The 22,103-nt window shown below is 46.7% G+C and overlaps 5 protein-coding genes across 5 annotated transcripts in view; 1 reads left to right on the top strand and 4 right to left on the bottom strand.

The window, feature by feature from the left end:
- Positions 1 to 22,103, bottom strand: part of LOC309550239 (uncharacterized protein) — a gene marked incomplete at both ends in the record, with an annotated part of 1,760,330 nt that overhangs the window by 319,620 nt on the left and 1,418,607 nt on the right.
- Positions 1 to 22,103, bottom strand: part of LOC309548816 (uncharacterized protein) — a 530,695-nt gene that overhangs the window by 473,888 nt on the left and 34,704 nt on the right. The gene's annotated exons all lie outside the window — the stretch shown is intronic.
- The window catches only part of LOC309548808 (gastrula zinc finger protein XlCGF66.1-like), a 137,350-nt gene that overhangs the window by 103,844 nt on the left and 11,403 nt on the right, over positions 1 to 22,103 (top strand). The window lies entirely within an intron of this gene.
- Positions 1 to 22,103, bottom strand: part of LOC309548809 (uncharacterized protein) — a gene marked incomplete at both ends in the record, with an annotated part of 57,088 nt that overhangs the window by 34,708 nt on the left and 277 nt on the right. The window contains one exon of the mRNA XM_082248750.1: positions 21,749 to 21,883. Coding sequence (XP_082104876.1) covers positions 21,749 to 21,883 — 135 coding nt within the window. The remainder of the gene's footprint in view (positions 1 to 21,748; positions 21,884 to 22,103) is intronic.
- Positions 14,608 to 15,092, bottom strand: LOC309548810 (uncharacterized protein; the record flags this gene model as incomplete). The annotated part of the gene is made up of 1 exon (XM_082248751.1): positions 14,608 to 15,092. One exon carries the CDS (start codon positions 15,090 to 15,092, stop codon positions 14,820 to 14,822), a length of 273 nt encoding a protein of 90 aa, XP_082104877.1. The 3' UTR covers positions 14,608 to 14,819.

Below are 22,103 nucleotides of genomic sequence, written 5' to 3'. Positions count from 1 at the left end.
AGGCTTTGTGTGGGTGTGGTCTGCATGTGGGCGGGAACACAGCCAGTCCACCCCCTGCACCCAACTTTTCTGCTAGCATGGCTCTCCCATATTTAAGGACTGGACTAACCACAGGTTCCCCCTAAGTATGCAGATCATTCCTCCTGGCCTCCACCCACTGACTTCTAGAAGTTTCTCTAAACTTCCAGAACCAGGGGGAGGCACCAGAGATGCCTATGTGAATCAGCCACAAAAAACAAAGAAGGGGAAGGTGCAAACCCTAGTGCATAGTCAGTAAACATGGAATTTATTAATATGAAAAGCAACCAATAAAATGCATACTCGAATAGGTGCAGAAGTATACAGCATGTACATGGAAGGATGCACGAGGCAGAAAATCCAAGTGTTTCTGCGACCTCACATTAGCATGCTAACACATTATCTTCTTAAGAGCTGTGCTAACCAGCACAACCAAATACCTCGTGTTTAAATGCAGCAAAGCACACCGAAATCCGCCCACAACAAGCAGGAAGGGAGGCGCTGAAAGAAAAAAAAAACCTGATATATTAAATGTATATGTAGACGGAAGCTGTGGCAATCAGCGGAGGGATGTTACCAGCTCCAGATGGTTGGGCCCTGCAAGAATCATCAGCACTGGGACCCCTCTGTGCTCTGTCTCCCCATTACCAGTGTGAGAACCGGAAAGCTGTCAGCTGGCCATGGACCGGAAAACCGGAAGTGAATCCGCACTCCTGGTTTCGGGTGTGCTGCTGTGTTCTCTCCTGTTTTCCCCAGGGGCGATGGAAAAGCAGTAACTGGGGACACAAGGGCCAAATACCAGGGGGCCCTTGTGATAAAAGCACCAGCACTTGGAAGCCCCAGTGTACCGGCCGGAAACAGGAAGTAGCATAACACGTCGCTTCCGGTCCAACATAGTAACCACATGAGTATCCCCACAGCAGTGTGGCACAGACGGGAAAAAAAAGGATTTGTGAAAATAATAAAAATTGAAAATAAATTGAAAAAAATAAAAAATATAAAAATGAAAATAAAAATAATAAAAGTAAATTAATTGAGATGACAGTTTAAGTATACATGGAAGGAGAATAAATAGATACAAAAAAATGAATAAAAGTACAATAAAAATAGTGTGTGTAATTACAATGGATGTACACACACATCTGTACATGAATGATCCCCCATGTGTGTCCAGCGCCAACGTATGTCTGTATGCAGTAAACACCAGGCATTATGGGGGCTTATTCTCAAATTTATGACACAATCCATCTAAAAACATTTCTAATATATTTGGTACTGATACTCATGAGAAAGTTTGATAGAACACTTAGAATGACTGTGACCGACCCCATATAGACACCATGACCACAATATAGAATACATGTGGAAAATAACTTGAAAAAATAATTTTAAAAACTGCATTAAAAGGTAAATAAATTGCTATGCCACATTATGGTCCTGGTGACGGTAAGGTCTACACACGTTTCGGTGTGCTCTGCTGTATTTAAACACGAGGTATTTGGTTGTGCTTAGGGTTGAGCGAACACCTAGATGTCCGTGTTCGACGGGTTCGGCCGAACTTTAAAAAAAAGTCCGGGTCCGTGTCCCGGACTTTTACCGAACTTTTCCCGGACACCGAACCCCATTGAAGTCAATGGGGACCCGAACTTTAAGGCACTAAAATGGCTCTAAAACACCAAAGGAAAGGGCTAGAGTGCTGCAAATGGCAGCAAAACGTAATTAAGAGCATGGCAAGTGCTCTGCAAACAAATGTGGATAGGGAAATAACTTAAAACAACAAAAAAAAAACAGAAAAATAAAACAATGTTCTTCTTCATCTCTGAAGGACGAGGCCCATATGGAGTAGGAGGGAGGTTGAGGTGGTGGTGGATGTGGCGGTGACATAGGCGTGCGCACAGGGTGTGCTGGGTGTGCCTGGGCACACCCTAATCACCTAGGGCACATAGCATTGCCAGTGAGGAGATGGGAAAGATCTCCCTGGGACCTGCTCTGCTCTATTTCTCCTTGCCTACAGGTACATGGCCCCGATACATTACTCTCCCTGCTGGCAAACACATGCATGTGTATTTCAACTTTGGGGTGCACACCTTAATGCAATAGGCTGCGCACACCTATGGGCGGTGTAGGTGGAAGCGGCGGTGGAGGAGGACCAGGGCCGGATTAACAGCATCATGGGCTTGGTGCTGAGGATTTTGAAGGGCCTTAAGGGCCGTGCCTTGCCATGCACCCAGAGGAGGAAGGGTGCAGCCATGCATGCCTAATTCAACATGGGATGCTGTCTCTGAAGCCCATAAACACATCCATGCATCGCCAACTGTCCCTCCTTGTCCGGCCTTCACGCTGTGTGGGGAGGTTCTGAGGGTGCTGCCTGGGGAAGCGAGCATAGAAGCCAGACTTCTGTGTTTACAAGTGACAGAAGAGCGGTAACAGTGAATATGGCCAACCCGGGGCCTATATAAAAGGTAGGGGCCTGGAGCTGCAGCTCCAATAGCCCCTACATTAATCTGGCCCTGAGGAGGAGGACGAGGTAGCCAACACTGCTTCTTTTCAAAAATTTTAAATGAGGGTACACCCCAAAAGAGTGAGAAAGAGCAAAAATGGAACAATGGGTGGGTAAGGTCGGTATCCATTGCTATTCTGCATAAGGTACGGAAAAGTCCCGTGGGATCCATGCCTGGTTCATTTTAATGAACGTGAGCTTGTCCACATTGTCTCTGGACAGGCGGCTGCGCTTGTCTGTTATAACGCCCCCAGCCGTGCTAAATACCCGTTCAGATAATACACTGGCTGCAGGGCACGCCAGCACCTCCAAGGCGTAAAGGGCAAGCTCAGGCCATGTGCCCAATTTGGAGACCCAGAAGTTGAAGGGGGCAGACCCGTCATTCACTACATGTAGGCGTGTGCACACATACTGCTCCACCATGTTGGTAAAATGCTGCCTCCTGCTAAGACGTTCCATCTGAGCTGCTGGTGCTGCTGTTTGTTGTGGCGTGCTGACAAAGCTTTTCCACATTTCGGCCATGCTAACCCTGCCTTCTGAGGTGCTGGCGGTGCCCTGGTTGCGTTGGCGACCTCCTCCTCCTCCTCCTCTGCCTTGTGCTTCCACTGTGGCCCCGCTGTCAGATGGGAATGCCAGCAGCATGGCGTCTACCAGCGTGCGCTTGTACTCGCGCATCTTGCGATCGCGCTCCAGTGAGTGAATTAAGGACGGTACGTTGTCCTTGTAACGGGGATCCAGCAGCGTGGCCACCCAGTAATCAGCACAAGTTAGAATGTGGGCAACTCGGCGGTCGTTGTGGAGACACTGCAGCATGTAATCGCTCATGTGTGCCAGGCTGCCCAGAGGCGACGAAAGGCTGTCCTCTGTGGGAGGTGTATCGTCCGTGTCCTCTGTATCCCCCCAGCCACGCACCAGTGATGGCCATGAGCTGGCCTGGGTGCCACCCTGCTGTGAACATGGTTCCATCTCCTCCTCCAGCTCCTCCTCCTCCTCATCCTCCTCATCCTCCAGAACTGTGCCCCTGCTGGACAATTGCGTCCCTGGCGTTTGCGTGTGCAGGAACCCACCCTCGGAGCCCCTTGCGAATGACTGCCCTGAAAGCCTTGGAAATGTTACCTCTTCATCCTCCTCCTCCTCCTCATCCTGTGCCACATCCTCTTCCATCATCGCCCGAATTGTTTTTTCAAGGAGGCATAGAAGTGGGATAGTTAAGCTGAGAACGGCGTCATTGCCACTGGCCATGTTGGTGGAGTACTCAAAACAGCGCAACAAGGCACACAGGTCTCGCATGGAGGCCCAGTTATTGGTGGTGAAGTGGTGCTGTTCCGCAGAGCGACTCACGCGTGCGTGCTGCAGCTGAAACTCCACTATGGCCTGCTGCTGCTCGCACAGTCTTTCCAGCATGTGCAAGGTGGAGTTCCACCTTGTGGGCACGTCACATATGAGGCGGTGAGCGGGAAGGCCGAAGTTACGCTGCAGCGCTGCCAGGCGAGCAGCAGCAGGGTGAGAACGCCGAAAGTGCGCACAAACGGCCCGCACTTTCTGCAGCAGCTCTGACATATCGGGGTAGTTTTTAAGGAACCTCTGCACCACCAAATTCAGCACATGCGCCAGGCAAGGGATGTGCGTCAAACCGGCTAGGCCCAGAGCTGCTATGAGATTTCGCCCGTTATCACACACCACCAGGCCGGGCTTGAGGCTCGCTGGCAGCAACCACTCATTTGTCTGCTGTTCCATGCTCCTCCACAACTCCTGCGCGGTGTGTGGTTTGTCCCCCAAACAGGCAAGTTGTAAAACTGCCTGCTGTCGTTTACCCCTGGCCGTGCTGAAGTTGGTGGTGAAGGTGTTACGCTGTCCGGATGAGGAGGCGGTAGAGGATGAGGAAGCGGAGTAGGAGGAGTTACGAACAGGAGGCAAACTGAAGCGCCCTGCAATCCTCGGTGGTGGAAGGACATGCGCCAAATTGCTATCCGCCTCAGGCCCATCCGCCACTGCATTTACCCAGTGTGCCGTTAGGGAGATATAACGCCCCTGACCGTGCTTACTGGTCCACGTATCCGTAGTTAGGTGGACCTTGGCACAGATGGCGTTGCGCAGTGCACACCTGATATTTTCCCCCACTTGGTTGTGCAGGGAAGGGATGGCTTGCCTGGAAAAGTAGTGGCGGCTGGGCACGACGTACTGTGGGACAGCCACCGACATAAGGTTTTTAAAACTGTGCGTCTCCACCAGACGGAATGACAGCATTTCAAAGGCCAATAATTTTGAAATGCTGGCATTCAGGGCCAGGGATCGCGGGTGGGTAGGGGGGTACTTCCTCTTCCTCTCAAGTGTTTGGGAGATGGAAAGCTGAACGCTTCCACGGGACATTGTGGAGATGGTTGTTGGTGACCCAGGTGGTGGTGTTGCTGACAGATCGTCTGTTTGCGGGGTGGCAGGTGCCGGTATCACTACAGATGTGGCTGGAGCGGCCGAGACTGCAGCAGAAGAGGAAGCAGGATGAGCCAGAGACGTTTCTTGGTTTTGAAGGTGTGTACTCCACTGCAGCTCGTGCTTTGCACTTAGATGCCTGATCATGCAGGTTGTGCTCAGGTTGAGAAGGTTCATGCCTCGCTTCAAGCTCTGATTGCACAGGGTGCAAACCACTCGTGTCCTGTCATCAGCACATTTTCCAAAGAACTTCCACGCTAGAGAACTCCTTTGAGCTGACTTTGGTGCGCTCGTTCCCTTGCTGCGTTGGGCAGTAGCGGGCGTAGTGTCTAGGGCACGGCCGCTCCGCTTCTGCACCCTGCTCCCTCTTCTGCTGTGCTGGTGGCTCTGTGCGACCACCGCCTCTTCCTCCAAACTACTCAGGTCACCTGCATGACGTTCATTCCATGTGGGGTCGAGGACCTCATCGTCCTCCACATCATCTTCCACCCAGTCTTCACCCCTGCCCTCCTTGTCGGTCTCCACAATGCTGAACGCCGCAGCAGTTGGCACCTGCGTTTCGTCATCATCGGAGACGTGCTGCGATGATCCTTGCATGTACTCATCTTGAGAAATAAGTGGTTGGGCATCGCTGCACTCAATCTCTTCCACTTCTGGGGCAGGGCTAGGTGGATGGCCCTGGGAAACCCTGCTGACAGAGTCCTCAAAAAGAATAAGAGACTGCTGTATGGCTTGGGGCTCAGACTGCTGGCCTGATTTGCAAGGGGGTGAGGTGAAAGACGGTTGGACATTGGCTGCAGGTGCCAACTCTGACCTTTCTGCAGTAGACTGGGTGGGAGACAATGTGAAGGAACTGGAGGCACTGTCAGCAGCAAACCAATCTACTATCGCCTCAACTTGTTCTGGCCTCATCACTTCTAGGGGCGTTTGATGCCCTACCAAATACTGATGCAGGTTCTGTCGCCTACTCACACTTGAGGAAGGTGTTTCACTTGTGCGTGTAGCTGGCACAGATCGACCATGTCCTCTCCTTGCAACAGGAGCTCTACCAGCAGCACCACGACCCAGGCCACGGCCCTTATTTGACGGTCTCCTCATATTTCTGTAATTTAAGATCTTGCCCTAGAAAGGTTTTTATTGAATAGCGGAATAGAAAATATGATCCAAAAAAAGTGTATGTATATCACACGTACACAACCACACTAGGCCCCAATTACTATTGTTTGTACCCCTAAAAGGCTAGATGAGGAGTAGGGGGAGTATGGAACAGGCAGCACCCTCAAACCTTCAGAAGTATGAGATGAACCCCAACAACTTGGAAAGGTGGATCTCTCTCACACGTACCGACACAGACTATCCCGCAATTCAATTGATCCTCAAAGGTTTTTATTGAATAGCGGAATAGGAAATATGATCAAAAAAAGTGTATGTATCTCGCACGTACACAACCACACTAGGCCCCAATTACTATTGTTTGTACCCCTAAAAGGCTAGATGAGGAGTAGGGGGAGTATGGAACAGGCAGCACCCTCAAACCTTCAGAAGTATGAGATGAACCCCAACAACTTGGAAAGGTGGATCTCTCTCACACGTACCGACACAGACTATCCCGCAATTCAATTGATCCTCAAAGGTTTTTATTGAATAGCGGAATAGGAAATATGATCAAAAAAAGTGTATGTATCTCGCACGTACACAACCACACTAGGCCCCAATTACTATTGTTTGTACCCCTAAAAGGCTAGATGAGGAGTAGGGGGAGTATGGAACAGGCAGCACCCTCAAACCTTCAGAAGTATGAGATGAACCCCAACAACTTGGAAAGGTGGATCTCTCTCACACGTACCGACACAGACTATCCCGCAATTCAATTGATCCTCAAAGGTTTTTATTGAATAGCGGAATAGGAAATATGATCAAAAAAAGTGTATGTATCTCGCACGTACACAACCACACTAGGCCCCAATTACTATTGTTTGTACCCCTAAAAGGCTAGATGAGGAGTAGGGGGAGTATGGAACAGGCAGCACCCTCAAACCTTCAGAAGTATGAGATGAACCCCAACAACTTGGAAAGGTGGATCTCTCTCACACGTACCAACACAGACTATCCCCCAATTTAACTGATCCCCAAAGGTTTTTGATTAAATAGCGGAATAGAAAATATGATCCCAAAAAAGTGTATGTATATCACACGTACACAACCACACTAGGCCCCAATTACTATTGTTTGTACCCCTAAAAGGCTAGGAGTAGGGGGAGTATGGAACAGGCAGCACCCTCAAACCTTCAGAAGTATGAGATGAACCCCAACAACTTGGAAAGGTGGATCTCTCTCACACGTACCAACACAGACTATCCCCCAATTTAACTGATCCCCAAAGGTTTTTGATTAAATAGCGGAATAGAAAATATGATCCCAAAAAAGTGTATGTATATCACACGTACACAACCACACTAGGCCCCAATTACTATTGTTTGTACCCCTAAAAGGCTAGGAGTAGGGGGAGTATGGAACAGGCAGCACCCTCAAACCTTCAGAAGTATGAGATGAACCCCAACAACTTGGAAAGGTGGATCTCTCTCACACGTACCAACACAGACTATCCCCCAATTTAACTGATCCCCAAAGGTTTTTGATTAAATAGCGGAATAGAAAATATGATCCCAAAAAAGTGTATGTATATCACACGTACACAACCACACTAGGCCCCAATTACTATTGTTTGTACCCCTAAAAGGCTAGGAGTAGGGGGAGTATGGAACAGGCAGCACCCTCAAACCTTCAGAAGTATGAGATGAACCCCAACAACTTGGAAAGGTGGATCTCTCTCACACGTACCAACACAGACTATCCCCCAATTTAACTGATCCCCAAAGGTTTTTGATTAAATAGCGGAATAGAAAATATGATCCCAAAAAAGTGTATGTATATCACACGTACACAACCACACTAGGCCCCAATTACTATTGTTTGTACCCCTAAAAGGCTAGGAGTAGGGGGAGTATGGAACAGGCAGCACCCTCAAACCTTCAGAAGTATGAGATGAACCCCAACAACTTGGAAAGGTGGATCTCTCTCACACGTACCAACACAGACTATCCCCCAATTTAACTGATCCCCAAAGGTTTTTGATTAAATAGCGGAATAGAAAATATGATCCCAAAAAAGTGTATGTATATCACACGTACACAACCACACTAGGCCCCAATTACTATTGTTTGTACCCCTAAAAGGCTAGGAGTAGGGGGAGTATGGAACAGGCAGCACCCTCAAACCTTCAGAAGTATGAGATGAACCCCAACAACTTGGAAAGGTGGATCTCTCTCACACGTACCAACACAGACTATCCCCCAATTTAACTGATCCCCAAAGGTTTTTGATTAAATAGCGGAATAGAAAATATGATCCCAAAAAAGTGTATGTATATCACACGTACACAACCACACTAGGCCCCAATTACTATTGTTTGTACCCCTAAAAGGCTAGGAGTAGGGGGAGTATGGAACAGGCAGCACCCTCAAACCTTCAGAAGTATGAGATGAACCCCAACAACTTGGAAAGGTGGATCTCTCTCACACGTACCAACACAGACTATCCCCCAATTTAACTGATCCCCAAAGGTTTTTGATTAAATAGCGGAATAGAAAATATGATCCCAAAAAAGTGTATGTATATCACACGTACACAACCACACTAGGCCCCAATTACTATTGTTTGTACCCCTAAAAGGCTAGGAGTAGGGGGAGTATGGAACAGGCAGCACCCTCAAACCTTCAGAAGTATGAGATGAACCCCAACAACTTGGAAAGGTGGATCTCTCTCACACGTACCAACACAGACTATCCCCCAATTTAACTGATCCCCAAAGGTTTTTGATTAAATAGCGGAATAGAAAATATGATCCCAAAAAAGTGTATGTATATCACACGTACACAACCACACTAGGCCCCAATTACTATTGTTTGTACCCCTAAAAGGCTAGGAGTAGGGGGAGTATGGAACAGGCAGCACCCTCAAACCTTCAGAAGTATGAGATGAACCCCAACAACTTGGAAAGGTGGATCTCTCTCACACGTACCAACACAGACTATCCCCCAATTTAACTGATCCCCAAAGGTTTTTGATTAAATAGCGGAATAGAAAATATGATCCCAAAAAAGTGTATGTATATCACACGTACACAACCACACTAGGCCCCAATTACTATTGTTTGTACCCCTAAAAGGCTAGATGAGGAGTAGGGGGAGTATGGAACAGGCAGCACCCTCAAACCTTCAGAAGTATGAGATTGTGTTCACTGTACCCCACAAAGATTGAGTTCACTGCACCCCACAATGATTGTGTTCACTGCACCCCACAAAGATTGTGTTCACTGCACCTCACAAAGATTGTGTTCACTGTACCCCCCAAAGATTGTGTTCACTGCACCCCACAAAGATTCTGTTCACTGTACCCCACAAAGATTGTGTTCACTGCACCCCAAAAAGATTGTGTTCACTGCACCCCAAAAAGGATGTTGTTCACTGCACCCCAAAAAGGATGTTGTTCACTCCACCCCAAAAAGATTGTGTTCACTGCACCCCACAAAGATTGTGTTCACTGCACCCCAAAAAGATTGTGTTCACTGCACCCCAAAAAGGATTTTGTTCACTGCCCCCCAAAAAGGATGTTGTTCACTCCACCCCAAAAAGATTGTGTTCACTGCACCCCAAAAAGATTGTGTTCACTGCACCCCACAAAGGATTTTGTTCACTGCACCCCAAAAAGATTGTGTTCACTGCACCCCAAAAAGGATGTTGTTCACTGCACCCCAAAAAGGATTTTGTTCACTGCACCCCAAAAAGATTGTGTTCACTGCACCCCACAAAGGATTTTGTTCACTGCACCCCACAAAGATTGTGTTCACTGCACACCAAAAAGGATTGTGTTCACTGCACCCCAAAAAGATTTTGTTCACTGCACCCCAAAAAGATTGTGTTCACTGCAGCCCAAAAAGATTGTGTTCACTGCAGCCCAAAAAGATTTTGTTCACTGCACCCCAAAAAGATTGTGTTCACTGCAGCCCAAAAAGATTGTGTTCACTGCAGCCCAAAAAGATTGTGTTCACTGCAGCCCAAAAAGATTGTGTTCACTGCAGCTCACACACAGAAAAATGGATGTGGATCACTGACACCTGCCTATCTCCAATCCCACACCACACAGCAATATCGATTGTAGTTTGTAGAACACAGTTTCCCTAAAATTCAGCAGACTCTGTCCCTAACAGGATTGAGAAGAGATCGTAGATCAGGATTGAGTGCAGACCCCACCCCCCACACAGCAATATCGATTGTAGTTTGTAGAAGACACTGACCCTATAATTCAGCAGACTCTATCCCTAAAATGCCTACAACTCGCCCTGCCTAAACACTCCGACCTGTCCCTCAATTCTATCCGGACACAAATGGTTTTTTCCTGCCTATCTTTCCCTAATCAGCAGCCAGCACGTTGATGTGTGCTCTGTCCCTGATATAAGCAGCATAATGACGCCGCTGCGGCTGCCTCGAACTTATAAAGACTTGGTCACATGCTTCAGACGGCCAATCACAGCTACTGAGACATTTGCAGGCATGGCTGGGATGGCTTAAGGCACACCAGTTAAACGATTGTTGATTGGCTGTTGAAAGCCCGCCATGAAAAGAGCGCCAAAGCATGCAAAACCCGGAAATAAAACGACCGAACACGGATTTTTACCCGAACATACAGTAAAGTGTCCGTGTTCGGGTACAAAAAATCCAATTATTCGGTACGAACACGAATAATACAGTCCGTGTTCGCTCAACACTAGTTGTGCTGGTTAGCACAGCTCTGAAGAAGGGGGTGTGCCCCCCAAAACACGTTAGTGTGCTTATGTGAGGACGCAGAAAAACTTGGATTTTCTACCTCATGTATCCTTCCATGTACATGCTGTATATTTCTGCACCTTTGTGAGTATGCATTTTATTGGTTGCTTTTTATATTAATAAATTCCGCTGTTACTCAGGTAATGCACTAGGGGTCTGCGCCTTCTGCTTCTTTGTTTTTGTAGTTTCACCATCCAAGGAGGGCTGCATCTACCGGGCATTGGACCATGTATGTGATGTGACATTGGTTGGCTTTCCCTCTGGTGAAGACCCCTGAGTGTTGGGAGTCTTCTCTGTGAGTCATCCAGCCTGACCTGCAGTAAACCCTGACCAAGATTCCGGGCTCACACTTACCATGAGTCAATAAATTTGCCTGTACCTAAACTGATAGCACACTAGAGGGGGGCTACACAGAAAATACATAGGAGGGAGAGGTCTTCTAAGTGCAGTATAAAGACATATTTATTGTTCATATTGGAACACAATTGGCATTGCACATGTATAAGTAAGCTCTGCGCTCTTCATAAAAAAGCAAGTCGCTGTAATAAATGTGTCCATCTCCCTAAGAACCATGCTGGAATGCACCGCCCACCGGGCAGAAGTGACGTCACAATTGGAGGATTACTGGGCGTGGCTACATGTTTCAGAGCATGCACACTCTTTACTTGATCCTAGACTTGAAAGAGAACGTCACATGCTTCGAAATTCGTAGCCACACCCTTTGAGAAGGGCTGTTGAAATGCATTACAGATGTGGCTTTACTATGTGTGTGGGCCAGCAGAGATGAGTGGTGGTGATCAGGGGTGGCTGGCGCAGGGAGAACAGCCGTATACACACTGACAGCCGCTGCACAGGGAGAACAGCTTTATACACACTGACAGCCGCTGGACAGGGAGAACAGCCTTATACACACTGACAGCCGCTGGACAGGGAGAACAGCCGTATACACACTGACAACCGCTGGACAGGGAGAACAGCCGTATACACACTGACAGCCTCTGGACAGGGAGAACAGCCGTATACACACCGACAGCCGCTGGACAGGGAGAACAGCCGTATACACACTGACAGCCGCTGGACAGAGAGAACAGCCGTATACACACTGACAGCCGCTGGACAGAGAGAACAGCCGTATACACACTGACAGCCGCTGGACAGGGAGAACAGCCGTATACACACTGACAGCCGCTGGACAGGGAGAACAGCCGTATACACACTGACAGCCGCTGGACAGGGAGAACAGCCGTATACACACTGACAGCCGCTGGACAGGGAGAACAGCCGTATACACACTGACAGCCGCTGGACAGGGAGAACAGCCGTATACACACTGACAGCCGCTGGACAGGGAGAACAGCCGTATACACACCGACAGCCTCTGGACAGGGAGAACAGCCGTATACACACTGACAGCCGCTGGATAGGGAGAACAGCCGTATATACACTGACAGCCGCTGGACAGGGAGAACAGCCGTATACACACTGACAGCCTCTGGACAGGGAGATCAGCCGTATACACACTGACAGCCGCTGGACAGAGAGAACAGCCGTATACACACTGACAGCTGCTGGACAGAGAGAACAGCCGTATACACACTGACAGCCGCTGGACAGGGAGAACAGCCGAATACACACTGACAGCCGCTGGACAGGGAGAACAGCCTTATACACACTGACAGCCGCTGGACAGGGAGAACAGCCGTATACACACTGACAGCCGCTGGACAGGGGGAACAGCTGTATACACACTGACAGCCGCTGGACAGGGAGAACAGCCGTATACACACTGACAGCCGCTGGACAGGGGGAACGGCTGTATGCACACTGACAGCCGCTGGACAGGGGGAACAGCTGTATACACACTGACAGCCGCTGGACAGGGAGAACAGCTGCATACACACTGACAGCCGCTGGACAGGGAGAACAGCCATATACACAATGACAGCCGCTGGGCAGGGAGAACAGCCGTATACACACTGACAGCCGCTGGACAGGGGGAACAGCCGTATACACACTGACAGCCGCTGGACAGGGAGAACAGCCGTATACACACTGACAGCCGCTGGACAGGGAGAACAGCCATATACACACTGACAGCCGCTGGACAGGGAGAACAGCCGTATACACACTGACAGCCGCTGGACAGGGAGAACAGCCGTATACACACTAACAGCCGCTGGACAGGGAGAACAGCCGTATACACACTGACAGCCGATGGACAGGGAGAACAGCCGTATACACACTGACAGCCGATGGACAGGGAGAACAGCCGTATACACACTAACAGCCGCTGGACAGGGAGAACAGCCGTATACACACTGACAGCCGCTGGGCAGGGAGAACAGCCGTATACACACTGACAGCCGCTGGACAGGGGGAACAGCTGTATACACACTGACAGCCGCTGGACAGGGAGAACAGCCGCATACACACTGACAGCCGCTGGACAGGGAGAACAGCCGCATACACACTGACAGCCGCTGGACAGGGAGAACAGCCGTATACACACTGACAACCGCTGGACAGGGAGAACGGCCGTATACACACCGACAGCCGCTGGACAGGGGGAACAGCCGCATACACACTGACAGCCGCTGGACAGGGAGAACAGCCGTATACACACTGACAGCCGCTGGACAGGGAGAACGGCCGTATACACACTGACAGCCGCTGGACAGGAAGAACAGCCGTATACACACTGACAGCCACTGGGCAGGGAGAACAGCCGTATACACACTGACAGCCACTGGACAGGGGGAGGGGATCACTGTATTGCCGGTGTTATGCTGATTGGTTCTTATGTGAGTGTATTTTATACATAAAATTAATACAGTTTTTACATTATCACATTATTGTGGCTTTAGTTCTCTTTTAGGAAGATCCGTGCCGTAGATATGATGAGACGGAGTATATATGATGAGACGGAGTATATATGATGAGACGGAGGCTCGGAGGAGGATATACTGGGAGGCCGTGCTCGGCTCATCCATCCATTCCGGATTTTATGCTGTTTTAGCCAAAATCCACACATTTGGGGCATATTTATCTGGTGAGTGTAAGTCCTTCGGGTAGTGGGCTGCACTCCAGTATTCCAGTCACAGCGGTGACCACAAATATATGAAGATGGATTGGTGTATACGGAGAGTTACACATTATGTGGGCTGGATTGTACTAATAAGGACATATTCTATCAGATTATCTTATATATTTATTCACTGAGGAGGGTCTAAGAATTCTGGGGATTCACATCCTATTATTTATTTATATCACATTGTATTAGAAATTCTGACATGAAATGTTCTTTTGGGTAAACTTTATTAGTGCCGTATGACATCAGCGAAATCCTCATATATATATATATATATATACACACACACACACACACACACACACACTCACACACACACTGTATATATATTTTAAACTTGAGGGGTATTACGACGGCAGATTTCACGTTAGGATCTTAAATCTGGTTTTGATATTCATTATTTATAGTTCAGTGGGGGTTTATATGATTTATATGAATACCACATTGTGGCCACTAGATGGAGCCAAGGAAGTCACTTTACGTAATGAAATATGCCCAACATTCATCATGGCTGGGCAAATACTGGTCACCTTCGTTCAATTATTATTTTTAAAAATAGACCTCTAAGTGTTTGTGAAAGGTTAAACCACAAAATGTACTCAGCCAATGAAAGGTAAGGATTCCATTTTTATTTTTCTACTGCCATCAATGGCCAACACGGGACAACACTTCATACATGTCTTTGGTGATCTCTGATCTCCTTATGAAGTGTTTCTTACATGATGAAGATCAGCCATGGAGTATATCTGAGGTGTATATCAGGGTGTGCTTCTTCCCCACATGTCCACCAACATTCATATAGAAGACATTTCCCGCACTCAAGGCACTAATACACCTTGAGGGTTGTGTTGGACCCCTGATGTACAGGAAGACAGGACTTCAATGAGGAATAATTCCCTCACTCAGGACAGGAAAGTGGCTTCTCCCCTGTGTGAGTTCTCTGATGTCTGTAAAGATTAGGCTTCAGTGAAAAACATTTCCCACACTCAGGACAGGAATATGGCTTCTCACCCGTGTGAGATCTCAGATGTATGTTAAGATTGGACTTCACTGAAAAACATTTCCCGCACTCAGGACAGGAATACGGCTTCTCCCCCGTGTGAGATCTCTGATGTCTGTAAAGACTGGCCTTCTGTGAAAAACATTTCCCACACCCAGAACAGGAATACATCTTCCCCGTGTGCAATTTCTGATGTTTGTAAAAACTGGACTTGTCTGAAAAACATTTCCCGCACTCAGGACAGGAATACGGCTTTTCCCCCGTGTGTAATCTCTGATGTGTGAATAGATGGGACTTCCGTGCAAAACATTTCCCACACTCAGTACAGGAAAACCTCTTATGTGTTGGAAGGACGGCACCGTCCCTCACAGTCTGAGGTGCCTCAGGATAAGAGGAATACGATGGTCCGGCACTGTCCCTCACAGTCTGAGGTTCCTCAGGATAAGAGGAATACGATGGTCCGGCACCGTCGCTCACAGTCTGAAGTTCCTCAGGATAAGAGGAATACGATGGTCCGGCACCATCCCTCACAGTCTGAGGTTCCTCAGGATAAGAGGAATACGATGGTCTGGCACCGTCCCTCACAATCTGAGGTTCCTCAGGATAAGAGGAATACGATGGTCCGGCACCGTCCCTCACAATCTGAGGTTCCTCAGGATAAGAGGAATACGATGGTCCGGCACCGTCCCTCACAGTCTGAGGTTCCTCAGGATAAGAGGAATACGATGGTCCATCTACACTGTGTGGTGCTGGATGGAGATTTGAGGTAGTCGAGTTTTCTCCTGGACTATACTGTGTGATGTCCTCATCTTCTACTTTACAGTCTGGAGACAAAGTGAGACAATCCACTGAGGTTTTCCTCATTTCGTGTCCATCTTCTAAAATAGGAATACAAAGATTATTATTAGACATCAGCAGATTGGTTCCCCTAAACCAGGACTCCGCCCACATCAGGCAGCTTTGTCTCTGAGGATCTTACAATTCCCCCCTCAAGGTAACTAGTAAATGGGTCCTCTGATCTCCTACCAGGTCATTTCTTTATTCATGGACCTTAGTCAGAGAGTGAGGAAACAACGGGAACTGTCTTTTATAGGAGTGACAGTGATGAGGGGATTATAGGACGAGTGTCCCCTCCCCCATTATCACTCATTGCCATCTTCCCAACACAAGAAGTCCTGCACTTCCTTATTTAGTCCATGATTTAGTCATGAATAACAGCGGGGCTGAGCCCCACCAGAGGTCAGAGAGTGAGGATGGGGGGAGAACCAAGATGAAGACTGGACTGATCCTGAAGACCACCATCATTGGGTTATTGTATGTACAGCAAGGATCAGGACTATGTAATATACAAAACAAAGTATATACTGTAGAGGTCAGGACTATGTAATGTACAACAAAGAGTATATAGTGCGGGGGTCAGCACTATGTAATGTACAACTTTTTAGCGTATAACAGAGTATATATAGGGGTCAGGAATAAGTAACATCATATTTGTGGACACTGGGCGGGGACTTTATGTTTTACATAAGTTTTATGAACAATTGTAAGAGTTAACTTTTGAGTGCATAATTCATGATTTTTTTTTTTTATTTGTATTGATGTAAACACAGCAGAAATATATTTAGTATACTTAGTCACAGACTGGTTTTCACGTAGCTTTAGAGTTTTGGTTTAACAGAATATGTAGAGCAGGGGTCAGGAGTATGTAATGTACAGCATTCAGTATATATAGTGAAGGGGTCAGGAGTATGTAATGTACAATATAGTGTATATAGTGCAGGGGTCAGGAGTATGTAATGTACAACATAGAGTATATAGTGCAGGGATCAGGAGTATGTAATGCACAACATAGAGTATATAGTGCAGGGGTCAGGAGTATGTAATGTACAACATAGAGTATATAGTGCAGGGATCAGGAGTATGTAATATACAACATAGAGTATATAGTGTGGGGGAAGCTTATATGTTACTTGAGACAAATTGCAGAGGTCTCACACCGCTGCCTCCCATCTCCTGAGACTGTTGACTTGGGTCTGAGACTATACAGACATATCCCTCCACCCGGCACAGCCAGCAGATATCAGAGCAAGCAAATCTGGGAAAATTGCGGTCAGAGATCTTGCTAGACCTGGGCACTCTGGCCCAATCAGTGAGCAGTATGGGTGGAATGTATTTAGTGTTAATGACTCACCTGTGCTGATCTCTGTAGGAGTGTCCTCCTCTATAAATGTCCCCGTTATTCCATCCTCCTCCATAGACTGCTGATCATCCCTCTCATACCTCTCTTCTTCTTCTGATTTAACCTCAACTTTTATATCTATCAGATCTTCACCCTAAAAAAAAATGAGAGTAGAATCATCTGTAAAATATAAGCTCACATAAAATAATCCACACATCATCTCCACAAGTCCATGTTCTAGATACTCCATCCCACCAACCTTGTAACAGTGGGGGATGGTGTGATCTTCCTGTGTGGAATCCCGGGAATACAGAGGACGGGGACATCTCTCTGGTGGGTTCCTGGTATTAGGTGGCTCCATCCTATTCTTGTGTCCTTCTGAAAACTCCTTCATCACTCCATACTCCTCATCCTCCTCTTTATACTCTTCTTTAACATCAATATTATCATCCCCGAGGTTTCCACTCTGAATATAAAATAAAACATTCATTGTAACAAACATGCTGTGTATAAATTATAACTACTAATAATTGTCAATCATCTACCTGAGTACACTGCCGGGGTATAAGATTAATACTTCTAAGATCGAGGATCTTTCTATCAACATTCCTCCCACAACTCTGGGCACCTTACAATCCGCTTACTGGTATCACTAGTGTACCTGTTCCCTCAAATACATCGTTATTCATGTGACATCTTCTCCTCATTATACTAAGCTAACCTTCCTTCTTTATTTCAAGACATACATTTATCCCTGAAACAATGGGATGCTTACTGTATAATATCTCCTGGCTAGGCACGGTAAATGTCCTCAAAATGTGGTTCCTCCCCAAACTGCTGTACCTATTGGAGACTCTCCCGGTCCAAGTCCCTCTTTCTCAGCTGAAATTGCTGCAAAGTACCTTTGTTACATTTATATGGCACCATAAGTCCCATCGCATAGCACAATCCACTTTGCTTTGGCTGAGATCTAGGGGCGGTCTGGGAGCACCTGACCTGTTAACCACTTCCCATCCGGGCCAATTCTGGCATTTCTCTCCTACATGTAAAAATCATCATTTATTTGCTAAAAAATGACTTAGAGCCCCCAAACATTAAAAAAAATATATATTTTATTCAGCAAAGACCCTAAATAATAAAATGGCGGTCGCAGCAATATTTCAAACACAATTGTTTGGGAAAAAAATACACTTTAATGAATTTTAATGGAAAAAAAAACAAAATAGATACCTGTAACCCAGTTTTTTGTAAAATATAAAAGATGATGTTACACCGAGTAATTAGATATCAAACACGTGTCATGCTTTAGAATTGCACCCATTCGTGAAATGGCGCAAAACTACGGTACTTAAAAATCTCCATAGGCGACGCTTTCCAAATGTTTACAGGTTACCTGTTTAGAGTTACAGAAGAGGTCTAGTGCTAGAATTATTGCTCTCCCTCTAACGTTCACAGCGATGCCTCACGTGTGTGGTCTGAACATCGTATATGTATATATATATATATATATATGCGGGCGCAACCTACGTATGTGTTTGATTTTGCCTGCGAGCACGAGGGGACAGGAGTGCTTTAAAAAATTTTTATTGTTATTTATAAATTTTTTTATTTGTACACCAACTCTATTTTTTTATCACTTTTATTCCTATTACTAGACATGTACACATCCCTTGTAATAAGAATAAGGCATGACAGAGCTTTCTTTTGGTGGTATTTGATCACCTGTGCGATTGTTACTTTTTGCGCTATAAACAAAAAAACAGCGTCAATTTTGCAAAAATAACAATATTTTTCACATTTTTTTATATGAAATTCCCAAAAAAAAAAAAGTAAAAATAAAAATTTTTTAACATTTTGGGCCAATTTTTTTTTTACCATATGTTTGGTAAAAAACAAAAATCGCAAAAAGCGAATTTTGATTGGTTTGCGCAAAAGGTATTGCGTTTACTAACAAAGGGAAAGATTTTTGTCATTTTTGTTGTTTTTTTTTTAACGCGTAATGGCGGCGATCTGCAATTTTTTTTGCGGGACTGCGACATTGCGGCGGACAGATCGGACCCTCGACTGACATTTTTGACACTTTTGGGGGTACCAGGGACATTACTACAGTAATCAGTGCTATACATATGCACTGTTACTGTAAAAATGACACTGGCAGGGAAGGGGTTAACTTTTTTGAGAGGGAGGGGTTATGTGTGTCCCTAAGGGCGTGATTCTAACTGTGATTGGCTGTGGCTTGAGGTGTAGGAACAGTGATCAACAGTCCTACATAGTAGAACCGTATGATCACCATTCCTACACAGGGGAGAATGACAGGCGGCTTGTTTACATCAGCCGCCTGCCTTTCTCCCTCTGCACCGACGATTGCCGAGTGACCACGCGGGAGCGGAATCGCACCTCCGGCGGCACGCGCTCGCTCCCTAGACCCTCAAAGGCTAGCGACGTAGCCCTACGTCGCTCTGCCTGTGAGGGGCTGACCGCCGACGTAAATAGTCGTGCGGCGGTCGGCAAGTGGTTAAAAAAAACATTGATCTCTGCTTTCCAGGATGAAAAACTGGCAGTGTTTACATCTGACAGCACCAGAAGTGATGTCATAATGTTGCTTTCAGCCTCCCAGGAGCATAGAGATGGCCGGGGACCATCCATTTTTTGGTAAGCTCTATGGTACTGGAGGGCAGCCGGAGAGGGGGAGGACATCCCCTCCCGCTGCCTGTAAATCAAGTGGCTCATGACCAGCTAGGGCTTTTACAAGATAGGGAATTGCTGGCTGAAAAGAAAGATATCTGGATGATGCCTGCAGCTGCACCCATCATCCAGATATCACCACTTCCAGACCGGGACATCATATGACAGCCTTCCAGTGGGAAGTGGTTAAATTATTATTATGCCTCCCACCTCCAGACTTTCATGTCCTAGTCTGTCCATCCCCCACCCAGTCGCGGGTCTGAAATATAATTTGGGCTTATCTACCCCACTCACCCATGCCCTTTATTATGGTCAGCTGACTCCACCATGTCCTCTCCACTGAAACAATCCTCCTCCCCTATGCTATTTATGTTGTCCATATGGAAAAAATGTTGCACACAGTATTTTATTTCTTCACCATGTTCTCTCCTGCTTACCTTTTATATAATCCTTCAATCCCAGACTCTCTGTCCTATGGAAGGATCCTGCCCTGGGCCGAAGCCCATAGATTTCAGTTACGTCATTTTAAACAAACATGTATACCGAGCGCTGAGGGTACAGATCATAGATGGATTCATGGGAAGACCAGGACAAACCTATGCAGCTGTCAAAATACACTTTGTATAGTGCAAGATACAGGCATACACAAAACAAAAGACCACGCTAGGTGCCCCCAGTGGTCACTAGAAGGAGAATTAGCTGCAGGACTGTGAAAAAAACAGCCAGGTCTATTAAGAGTAAAAGTCTCACAACAGTTTATTACCCACAATGTGGTGGATAAGAACAGTCAAGTTAATGAAAAAGCCAACAATACCACTGCAAAAGGTCCCTGGGCATTAATGGAAGGGTCATCCAGCACTGCGGTGAGGGCTGATAGAGGGGCGCCAGTCCAAAATCCCTGGGAAATACGATACTGCCTCTCGGGGGACCAGACAGAGCGCAGCAACGGACTTGGGTGACATCACATCGGCCAGTGGGCGGGAGCAGAAAGAACCACAGGAAGCCTCGGGATCCCAGCATGGAACGCAAGCTCGGACAGTTGACGTGATGACATGTTTCGCACCCATGCACTTTATCAAGTCATGATATATCATGCTATATTATCTATATACCCTCTTCATGGCGAAATACCTATATACCCTCTTCATGCTTGTGACAGGCCCCATACTCAAGAAAAGTATGTCCGCCGTTTAAGCTTCCGTTGCCTGGTACCAGCACGATCCAAGATCCCTTAGCTCACCCAATCACTTGTCAAGACATCAGTGTAGGGTGGTAAAAAGCATAAGACTGTTTATTCAAACACAGGCACAAAGAGTTATACACTCTGGGACAATCCCCCCTCCCCTTTAGTAGCTAATCCACATACACATATACATCCCATAATAGGTTGATCCCAAGGCAGACAGAAACAATAGAACAATGGGATACAGGCACTTAACAACAACAAACCCCATCCCACCTCAAACTATCTAGCAATGGTCTATTAGATAAACTCCTACAAGCAACCTGAAAATGTCGAACCAATGTATCATAATATATTTCTTGAGGGATATTGTTCATAAATATTATGGTCCTAAGTGAAAGAGCCCCCTTCACTCTTTCAACACAAACCACACATATAGAACCAAGGATAACCGGGGTAACAGGAAATGCTTAGTCCAGTATGGTTGTACTGTGAGTCTGGTTAGTGAAGGCCCAAAACTGTGTTTCTCCATCACCCTGTGCTCCTAATAGACACAGGGTGACTTACACATAGGAGGGGCCGGGGGAGCTGGGCAAGGAGTTTCCTGACCTCTCTAAGGTAAAGCCCCCCGCCCAAAGTAACTCCCGTCACAATGCTGTAATATCTATATACCCTCTTCATGCTGTTTGCGTAATTAAAACCATTGACTATTTTCCTCTTTATTTTTGGGAAATTCAATAAAAATAAAATTACAAAAAAAGAATTCCCAGCACCGCTCACCTCTCCTGTCAGCAGCTCCATCATCTTCTTGGTGACTTCTAGAATCTTCTGCATGTTGTGTCTCTCACGATTTAGGAAGTCACATGGAGGCATTGTGATGGTCATTCGATCACCTGACTTCAGAGGAGGAAATCTCTGTATTGAGGAACCAATAGGAATATCATGTTAGAGTCCCAGAATCCTCCTCACCTCTCCGGTAAGGTCTGTGTTTTATTTATAGAGATAAGAGTGATGTCATGTGACCTCCCAGAATCCTCCTCACCTCTCCGGTCAGGTCTGTGTTTTATTAATAGAGATAAGAGTGATGTCATGTGACCTCCCAGAATCCTCCTCACCTCTCTGGTCAGGTCTGTGT

Source organism: Pelophylax lessonae (genome assembly GCF_965119305.1).
Source record: "Pelophylax lessonae genome assembly, chromosome: 3".
Classification (NCBI taxonomy): domain Eukaryota; kingdom Metazoa; phylum Chordata; class Amphibia; order Anura; family Ranidae; genus Pelophylax; species Pelophylax lessonae.
Note: the sequence above shows the minus strand (reverse complement) of the source record. Positions and strands in the feature narration are given on the sequence as shown.